This window comes from Elaeis guineensis, chromosome 4 (genome assembly GCF_000442705.2).
Source record: "Elaeis guineensis isolate ETL-2024a chromosome 4, EG11, whole genome shotgun sequence".
Classification (NCBI taxonomy): Eukaryota; Viridiplantae; Streptophyta; class Magnoliopsida; order Arecales; family Arecaceae; genus Elaeis; species Elaeis guineensis.
The window spans coordinates 14,602,542-14,613,535 of record NC_025996.2 but is presented as its reverse complement, the minus strand read 5'-3'; the positions used below and the strand labels follow the sequence as shown (position 1 = coordinate 14,613,535).

At 35.0% G+C, this 10,994-nt stretch overlaps 1 protein-coding gene across 1 annotated transcript; it reads right to left on the bottom strand.

The window, feature by feature from the left end:
• Nucleotides 1-8,871: 8,871 nt before the first annotated feature.
• LOC140856884 (uncharacterized) lies at nucleotides 8,872-9,936 on the bottom strand. The gene has a single exon (XM_073255093.1). The coding sequence runs from the start codon at nucleotides 9,834-9,836 to the stop codon at nucleotides 9,159-9,161; it is 678 nt and encodes a 225-aa protein (XP_073111194.1). The 5' UTR covers nucleotides 9,837-9,936; the 3' UTR covers nucleotides 8,872-9,158.
• Between the last annotated feature and the right edge of the window lie 1,058 nt (nucleotides 9,937-10,994).

The window sequence follows — 10,994 nt, the reverse complement described above, 5'->3', positions numbered from 1 at the left end:
TATGAGGCATTTGGAAAGTATTAGGCTGTACACTTGCTGAACCCTTAATAGTGAAGAATCTCGAAGCAAGGTGTCAATTGCTTGGTGCGTCACGCCAAAGCTTTTTTTTTTTTTTTTTTAATTTTTGGGTCAAGCTAATTGGGTCGAAGTGGTTGGTAAATTTGGACTGGTTTGGTCTTTCAGGGACCATATCAACCCTTGGGTTCTGAACGGTGGCATCACAGTTCTATGCTCGCTGCTAACCACCCCTGTTAGCTCAACTTTAAAGTTTAAGATATCGGTAGTGGCGTAGGAGCTGCTTGACTGCCTGCCTACCTACGGACAAAATCCAACAACCCCACACCAACCCTTTTAAAACCTCCTCCATTATCCACCAACTTCCATCATTTGATCGCACAAAAGGACAGAGAAAACAATAAAACTTATCCTCCCCATCCAAACCTTAATTTCTTTGACAAGAAGCCATGCCCGAGCCATCATAAAGTATGGAACATGGAAGACTCCTCTGGGTGATTTGGTTAACCGAGACTTAATAAAGCTTCTAAAGTATTCTTCTCGGGTCCATCAACTGGCCGGTATAAATTTGGCAAACATGTTTGCATGCCACACCATGAGTCACCGGGAATATTTGGCACCAATGATCATGCATGGACAATCTTCTCTGACTTATTAAACAGCTCTCGAACGTACACTTTTTTTTTTCTTTTTTTTTTTCGCTTTAACCAAAGAATTTCTCAAACTATCCTTGAGAATCAAATTAATCAAGATTTGCTCACCACTACTTAAAAAGGAATAACTATGAACTATAAATCACATAATGTATGACCGTTCTTGTACGGATTCTAATTATATAAATATATAAATAATTTTATATTATCATTAATTATTTTTTTTTTTTTGTATTTAGTTATTATTTCGAAACTCCAAGCCAGTCCTTCGTGATTTTGTCAAATTTAAAATCTTGACCCTTTGACCAAATGGTTTGCATGCCAAACTAAGGATGGAATGCATCAAGTATGAGACAGGTTGGCCAATATGCATGTCTGTCTTATAATTAAAAATTTTATACTTATATCTGCCCCATATCCATCACAGATCGGATCAAATAATGATGTAGATCGAATTAGACCAGATAGATAAGACAGGTTAGATTAGATCGGATAAGAAATTCAACATACAAATATTATAAAAATAATATAATTTTAAAAAAAAAATTAGATCAAGATTATATCGGATCGAATTCAAAATTAATCATACCATTATCCATATCTGACTAGAATCCGTTTCAGATATTTTTTCTCAAACGTATTTCTATCTTAGATTTTGATCGAATCAGATAAAATCCATCCCATTCAGATTGGATGCTCGATGGGTTAACTACAATTGCTATCCCTATGCTGAATTTTTGATTTGCCCACAAACTTTTGAAATGGAAACAAAAAACATGATCAAATATACTTAGGGGGTGTTTGATTGGAGAAAGTTGGGGTCTGAAATCGGAATGAAAATGGATAACCTCCATTCCAACTATTTGATTGAGAGGAGTCCCATTCCGATTCCGACTCCAGGACGGAATGAAAATGGCTTAATCTATCTAAACTCAATCCCTACTCTCCCTTGAGGATTCAAATTTTCATTTCAATTTCGATTTCGGTTTCGATTATGATTCAAATATTTTGAGAGATTTGGCCATTTTGATTCTGATTCTAATCCATTTCGATTCACATTTCAATTCCTATTCCGATTGAGAACTAAACAGCCCCTTAATGTGTTCTCCTAACTTTTCTCGAAAAGATCAGAGTGGCTAGAAGTCTACGTGGGTCTAACCATTAAGCCATGGTCATGTGCGTGGGCTAAATGAATATTGAAACTAGAATCTCTGATTTTTATCAAATTAAAATGCTGGCCAAGCCACCCTCAGTTCTTTCATCAATGAAATGAGATACAAAAGATGGGGCTAGGATGATCCAACCTCGGATGACAAATAGGATTTCACACCATTAACATTTACATAGTTTTTCATAAATTGCCTGGAGTACCAACGTTGTCCCTTTTTCCATCCAATTTCGTTAATAAATTATGGAATTCATGAAATAATGTACTGCCAGGCTCTTGTACATGGAAGCGAATACATTGGCCTTTTTTCTTTTTTTTTTTTGGTGAAAAATCAAATCTGTATTACCTTTCCAAAAAAATGCTATAACACATTGGCCTTTGATAGTATTCCAAATTACCCTGTACCACAACGCTCTGCTCGCATGCACCGCCTGAAACACCTCCGTTCCTCTTACCACCAGAGGCGGTAAGTACTTCGTCAGTGGTGTCTTGTTACATTTTGGGTGGTATGGTGCTTAAAGCAAGTGTCACCAGAAACCAATGAATATCTCCGACCAGCGCTACAATCCCTAAGGTTCTATCCTCAAGCTCCTCCAACGTAGAAGCTTTTCACAGGCACACTCAACTTCTTGCCTCCTTTTATGATTAGGATACATTTGATTTGTAGGAAAAAAAAAATTTCTCAAAAATTAATTTTTCAGATGATAATTTGCTGAAAAATTATTTTTTAAAAATATAATTTTAATATATCTGATTGATCATAAAAAAATGACATATTCTAAAATGATTAATATTTGATTGAGTATCTAATACTTATTGTTGTGGAAGTTATCCATCGCTCGATCCAACATCTCCCTTTCATATCACAATCAAGCGTTCGCCGTTCGATGACAGGAGGCCTCGAAAATCGAAGGGAGATACAAGGACCAAAGCAAAGCGACTTTATGTCATCGGGTCTCATACAACTGCCTGATCGACGATTCCGATCTCGAGGTCAAAATCCTACCGACAACGATGAATGTGGCTCGACAAATCACCTAGGTGCCGATCCAAGCAGAACCTCGACCCAACATTGACCTCGAGATAGCGAGCACTTTATCCATATGGGAGATCCTTGGAATATCCTAGCAAAATGTAGGAACGATCAGCATCTGACACCAATGACTAATAATCTGACCCTAGGTTAGTGGGCAAGTTTCTTGCCTCAACGGTCTGATAGATTTTGGCCTACTAGCCTAAGGATTCGTGGTCAAATAGCCTAGTGGATTTCTACAAAATAATTTGTCACACCATCTCTATATAAAAAGATAACGAGGGGACACCTAGGTAAGCACAGTCTAAAAGAACTCTTCCGTATCTTGTTCTCGCATTCTCTTTTCTCCACTATTCTTAAGCTTTAACTAACTTAAGTATCAAAAGATCCCTATTAGATAACTCCCGATGAGAATGGATTCTTTTTGCAGATTCCTCCCTCAGCGTCTTATCTCTTGAACAGCGTCTAACCTCGACCACATCAGTATCAGACCAAATCTTATAGCAACACCTATTATACCTTAATATATATAAGATCATATCTTTTTGCTTCCAAACTTTATATAAATCATAATATTATATTTATATTAATATAAATATAATTTATTATATTATAATATAATATTAGATTATAATAATTTATTATATTAATATAATACTTATATATGATTAGTAGTATATTAATTTATTATTAATATTTTAATATAATAAATTTATTGATGTAGGTATAAATATAATTTTATATTAATATAAATATTATTAATATTAATATAAATCCTATATTAGTATTAATAAAAATATTATATTATATAAATATTAAAATAATATTAATATATTATAAATATTATAATATTTATATTGAATAAATATTATATTTATATTAGATAATATTAATATAATAGTATATTAATTTTGCAAGAAGGAGAAAAAGAAGATCTTGATATATATTATATTTAGAATTTTTCTTAACTATCTATTAATATTTTATAAAATTTTGTCATAGATCTCGAATATTTTTGGAAAAAAAAAATTATCAATTTTTATCCTGTGAAAAATCCCAAAATTCATCTCTCTCATAATTTTATTTTATATAAAATATAAAAATATCTTCAAGAGCTTTTTCTATTCTCTCTCTTTTTAAAACTCCAACCAAATAAGAAAATTCTTCTCCACTTTTCAAAAATTATTTTTTCTCCCTCTATTTTTGTGAACTAAACGAATCCTGGTTATTATCATGTTGCAAGGGTTCCTTGTTCACAACTTTACTAATTATTATGCACCATTAGAGCTCTTTTATTATAAGAGTACAAACATAATAGCCATACCGCTATGATCTTTGCTTTCACGTTCCTGTCAACAATAATATATACAAAACTTCTATTTGAAATATGGGGAAGAAAATTTGCTTCTTCATAAAATTTTAGATGAAGTAATGATAGATTTTTGCCGGTTGAATTTTTTTTTTAATTATTTTGATAAAAAAGAGGGTCTACAATGGGTTGCATGATACGGGTTGGCAATCGAATAAGATTGGATAGATACGAATTAGGTCGAATACACTATCCATCAATTTAAATTTGATCTATGAATTAAATAGATCAAAAATTTAGATTTATATTTGACTATTCTTTTGAATAATAATCTCAGTACAATTTATAATAGTTGGAACAAGTTAAACAGCCCTCCTAAAAGCACTTCTATCCGGACCTTTTTTTTTTTTACAACCCATCCAAGCCCAACCACTTTCACTTTTCCAGCCTAGCGTAGCCTAACCATGTTCCATGAAAGCATGGAATGAACCGGGTTAGCTACGTGCCACGGACCCACGAGTTCTGAGGACAAAGACTAACAACTAATTACTTCAATTTCAGGAGGTATATATACATATCAGCCATTTAAGTTGACATTTAAAAAGTAGCTAAGAATCAGGAACCCATAGGAAGGCAAAAAAGAAAACAAAACCGAAATTGGGATTTCTCCCTCATTTATCACATCACATGTGGACGAGTAAATCGAGCTTCGATCTTGGATTTGCAATGGGCCTGTGCACCTCCTCCAGGCACGGTGGGTGGAGTCCAGACCGAGGATCTGAAAATTTTCAAAAAAGGCCAGCCATTTGCATTCCTATTTTTTTTTTTTTTTTACCAAAAAAAAAAAAGAGCCCATTTAATGATCTTCTGGAACTACGGGCAACCCTACTTGTAGGACTTGGCCTAAATTTAGTCAAAACTTGATTAATGATCTTGAACCATCCAACTCCAATAAACTTTTGCATATATATACATTTTAAGTTAAATAATTGATATGTATAAGTGTGAATTTTGTCCACATTACACAATACCCTAATTATAACATAATTTCATCCCCAACTCTTTTAATAAAATTTATATTTTATTAAAAAATAATATTATATATTGTTGGCAACTAAACGCTTAGCAACTTGGGTCCTGAAAGCAATTGACATAATTGGCCTTGCCATGTTAAGTGTTGTAAACCAAAGGGTAACAAAGTTAATTCTTACCGTATAAGAACCACAATATATTTAGAAGTCCCAATGAGAAATAATATTGTATTGATGTTCAAATCGTATATAATATGTCTATATAGTATAATATTAATTATATAATAAAATAGAAGTAATAATGCATAATATTTTTGTATCTTGTAAGTAAATATTTATAAATGAAAGGAGCAACTTTTTATGTAAGGTATAGATACATTAACCATAGGTTCTATTATCTTGCCAAAAAAAATAACAAATAAAAATGTATATGTGATATTGGATCAGATCAAGTTGAATTATCTCCCAAAACTTAGCCATCTGAGAATTGGCTTAAGTTTAAAATTCAAATAGGATGGGATTTATTAGATTTGTTGTTGGTTCATAGCCTAACTTGCACTCATCATCCAAGTTGCATCAAGTAGAACGGTATGATTCCGTAAGCCCAATTTCATTTATGACCTCAAAATAATCCCTACTGACATGACTACTCCAACACACAATGTTTATATCATATATGCAGTACAACGGTAATTATATACGGGTAGTTGGCAAGAGGGTACTACGTACCATTTGATTCACTGTTCGGTCCATACACACGTACCGAACGTTGGCCTGCACACGTGCCAGTCGCTTTCCCATCGATCTCCTTCTTTGCTCGTTCCCGTGATGACATGCCTCTTTTTAGCCATAAAGCCTTTTGAGAGTGACCTCCCACCAAAAAAAAAAAAAGGAAAAGGGGAAAAGGCTTGCAGCATCCCCTCTCCGACTGGCAGAAAGAAAACTGTAGTGGGAGAAAAAAGAAGGCGTACTTTTATCATTTGGAACCCTACCTCCCACCAAACTAGTGCTGGCCAGCTAGACTAGATGATTTTGTGGAGCCTTTTTTTTTTTTTGGATAAGAGTGGAGCCGTCCCTTAAATCACTCTTTTACAGTGTTTTGTGGCCGCGTATTTTTGATAATTATACAAATATTGATTAATATTAAGGCTGCCTAGTTGTTATCCAAAGAACAAAGTCTAGTATCATAATTTTATATTGATTAATAAAATAGATGCCATATAATTTATTAATCGAGACCGATCCTCCTCTCAATAACTTAAATTTTTACGCTATCAATTTATGACAAATAATCATAAATTTTAAATCCATTTTGCATCACAATCTTTATTAATCATATGAACCCCTCACGAAAGAAGTCAGGAACGAGAAAACTCCTCACTTAGGAACATCAAGGTTGAAGAAGATCCGGACTATAGATGGGATTTCCTCTCTTGAATAAGAGCCAAATTAATACAACAAGGACAGCATAACATTGGATGGGAGATATTGTCATAATTCTATTTTGACCGGTGAAAGAGCTGTCACATAAGTTATGAGCCTAGGCTGGTACTCCTCCTACTCCTCCCAACAATTTAAACCTTTAGACTTGTGAGTCTATAACACTAAGCCAATCCTTGAGTCCAGCGGTAGATTCAGAAATTTTATTTTTAAGGTTAATATAATAAAAGAAGTGATGGAACCACAAGAAAACTAAAAAAGAAAAAGTAATAATAATATATTATTTTTAAATATATAATAAAAATATATAATAAAAATGATAATATGTAATATCTTAAGTATTTTTTATAATAAAATATTATAAAAGAGCATCGTAGCAAAATTTAAATATTATTAAATATTAAAATTATAACGATTAAATAAAAATTATTCTAATCATATATACTTGATATAAATGAAAAAATAGAGAAGACGAAGAAAATACTAAAAGAGTGTTATAAAAAAAAAACTAAAAAAGATATATCTAATTTATGTTAGAAGAGAGGCAGGAAGAACATAAGATTTTGTATTGCATTTGGATTGATTAGGATATAAAAAAAAATTGATGTGAGGTTTAAATATAAAGGATGGACAAATGAGGACTATGGGGTTGGGATGGGATATTAAAAGATAAATAGAGAAGTAATCAATAAAGAAAAAGAAAGAATGAGAGAAAGAGATCAAAATGGCATGAGAGAGAAATAGGATATATGAGTCATTAAAGAAAAGGATATGGACCATAATTATTCTTTTCATTTTTTGATGTAGTCAGTCCTTCTAGGATATAAAAAATAAATTAATATCGAATTTAAATATAAGAGGTGGATGGATGGGATTAGAATAGGATATTAAAAGATAAATAAGGAAGTAATTAATAAAAAAGAAAAAGGAGAAGAAAGAGAGGTAGAATATGTGAGTTATTAAAAAAAGAAGATGCAGGTCATAATTATTCTTTTTATATATTTTTCTTATCTTTATTTTTTCAAAATTTTACATGAATATGTGATTAATTCATAAATTAGTAGGATCAATTTTGAATTTTCTACTAATATATATATATATATATATATATTGGTCTAATATATTTTAATTTTTTTGTGGGATCAATTTATTCCCCATTTACCTGCATACATCTGCCAATGCTCGTGTCCACGCACAACATGCGCTTGAGGGACTGCATATATAATTATAACTCCTTTGAGCCTTCAACAAATCCTTCTTGTTTTGAATTTTTTATCATAGCATTCAACATTTATTCCCCATCTTCCTCTGAATTTCACGTATCTTGACCATGTCATTTGCAGAGTAAAACTCCATTGCTACTTAATTGTCAGGAAATGAACTGCTTGTGGCGCCGGTTAGTGTTTTTTTTTTTTTTTTTTTGGTGACTCCAATTATTGCATTCATGTTTTTTCCCATATTTGGTTTCCCTGTGAGTTCAATTTCGTTTAAAAGAACGTTTTGTTGTTGCATACTGGCACGTAGGCAAGAATAATTATAGGATAAGGTAGAAGAAGCATTTTTGTTTCTAGAGGATTGAGTCATAATAGATTAATTTGGGTTACCATAATTGATGCTTGTGCAGATACAACATATCAATTCCATGAACCTTCTCCATTACTCCGCATCTTCAGCCATAACATGTAACGACTAAACTGAAGAGTGAAAAAAAAAAAAAAAAGATACCGCTCTAAATATCTTGGGTATGTAGAAAACGCCTTGGAGTCTAAAACGTTCTCTAATCCTGCTTTGAAGTGATGAGATCGGTATTGTATCTCTTCAAGGCTACTTTGGTATATAGATTCATATGATCTCATGGCTCTTTCATATATTGTACCATGATTTCTTATTCATTTTTTTGGGTAAGTGGTTGATGATGTTGATTTATTAAATTTGATATATATTGTTGATTTATTCCTTACTAATTTAAACTTTGAGAGATCGAATGGTTAATATGATATCAAAGCTCAAGTTGTTACATGTCATAAGTTTAGCATGTGACATGGATAATCTTGAGACTGATTGATGCCATTTCTTTTTTTTTTTTCAAAAAAAAAAATCTTCTTGTTATATTCTAGAAAAAAAGATGCAGCACATGAAGTCCTCCTCTCAAGCTTCTCTTCAAGAAGATTGAACTCGTTTAGTTAGTAACAAACTAATCAAACTAAGTGTCCAGCCTCACGCAATCCACAAATAATAATCGCGTCATCTTATTCGTCTAAGTCAAAGTGATGATACAAAAATATATGCAGCAGTCCTCAGTCCCCCTCTCAAATGATCTCCTCCAATGCAACAAAAGGAAAGACAAATAAAGTAGAGAAAAATATAAATGAGGGCTAGTACAGCAATGACAATATTCCCAATCTATATATAGGATCAAATTTCCTCAAAAAAAGAAGGAAAAAAAAAAAAAGGCATATAAGATCAAATCCAAATCAATGGTACGACCATCCAAGGCTGCAACGTTTCTCTAAAGAAGCATCACAACAGCCCCAACCAATGCAAGCGCTCCCATGCTGACCCCATGCATACCGGCCGCTGAATCAGCTGTGGTGGACGACACTGGCTCCCCCGCCGGCGTCAGCGATGCTGCTGGACCAGGGGAAGCCAAGGGGGCCGGAATCTTCGACGGAGTCGGTGCCGAGGTGGTGGGAGCCGGTGCAGGGGTTGCCTTCAGAGGGGAGAGAGCGGGCGTGGCAGCGGGCGGCGATGCTGGTGGCACCGGAGCCGGTGGCGGCGGCACCGCCGGTGGAGGGGTGGCGGGAGGTGGAGTGGCGACTGGAGGAGGGGTGGCCGGCGGAGGAGTGGCGACGGGTGGAGGGGTGGCCGGTGGCGGAGTGGCGACGGGTGGTGGGGTGGCCGGCGGCGGAGTGGCGACGGGTGGAGGGGTGGCCGGCGGGGGGGTGGCGACGGGTGGAGGGGTGGCTGGCGGCGGAGTGGCGGCGGGGGGTGGATTGGCGGCGGGCGGTGGGTTGGCGGCTGGTGGAGGAGAGGTGGTGGTCGGAGGGGGTGCGGCGGGGGTGGCGGGGGGGGTCGGGGGTGCTGGCGGGGTGGTGGCGGGGGGGGAGGAGGTCGGTGGTTGGGCAATGCAGGTGGAGAGGAGGGCAAGGGAAATGGCTAGAGCTACAGTTGGTGCATGGAACGCCATGGCTGGCTCTCCTTTGTTTCACTTCCTCTCAAATGAGGAGAGGAAGGGAGAACTAGCGTTTGTTGTGTGTTGGATGGAGTGGGAGAATGGAGGAGTTTGGTAATATATAGCGTGGAGTGTAGAGATCTACGGATCTGAAGAAAGAGAACAAGGCAAAAAGTTGTGGACCGTACGTGGGGAAGTCAGTGATAGCTGTAAGTTTTTTGTGGTGGCACCTCATCCCTTTTCTTTGATCGGATCGGCTTGGTTGAAAAATAAATAAATAAATAAATATTTTTTAAAAAAAATTCCTGTAAATATATAGTTTTTTTTTTTATTTTTTTAACAAAAACATTGAGTTTAGAAGTTTATTTTTATTTTTTTTTCTTAGACGGTATTGGGACAGAACAGGATCATTAGTCACACAAATAGTGAGAAAAGCGGAAAAGGTCACCTGCATAGCCTTCAAAGTACATTCCCTTTTCCGCATCGTGAGGCTTTTCTTTTCATGAAGCGGGGATTTGCTGTTATGCTTCCAGTTTTATACGTAAAGTTTAGAACAATATCAAGTAACAGCATTGTAATATTATGCTGGCTTGGAAGAAGATGTTGTGGTTGTTTTCTGTTTTATTACGGAGACGTTACGGTGGATGATGGAAACCTTGCTCTATAAATAGGGTTTTTTTTTTTGTTTTGTTTTCTTTTGAGTTAGAATATGCTCTGTAGATAATTAACATGTCAAAATAGCAAGCACTATAAAGTATGAACACTTAAAATTATAAGCTGGGATTGATTTGTCAATAGACTTGATTTATATTGTAGTAACTGAGAAAAATGAGAGGGGTGAGATTGGTTATATGTGATTAAAGTGCAAGTTGTCAATGTTGCAATCCTTATTATATCGTGGTAGCTTTGCATTTATTGATGTTGACACATTAACGTGTCTCCACTAAAATTTAAAAAATATAAAATTGAAAATCGACGCTCTATAATTCAAGAGACATGGACCAACCATCCAATCTTCTTAAAGTAAAGCTACTGCATTTGATGGAGGCAATAGCGTATTGAGGCTATCCTAGTTATGTTAAACTCACCCTGCTAAAATAATTAAAGTTGTAAGTCAAGATTAAGAGCTAATTATAAATTAAAGATGAGTTTAAGTGTTCATCTAACTCATTA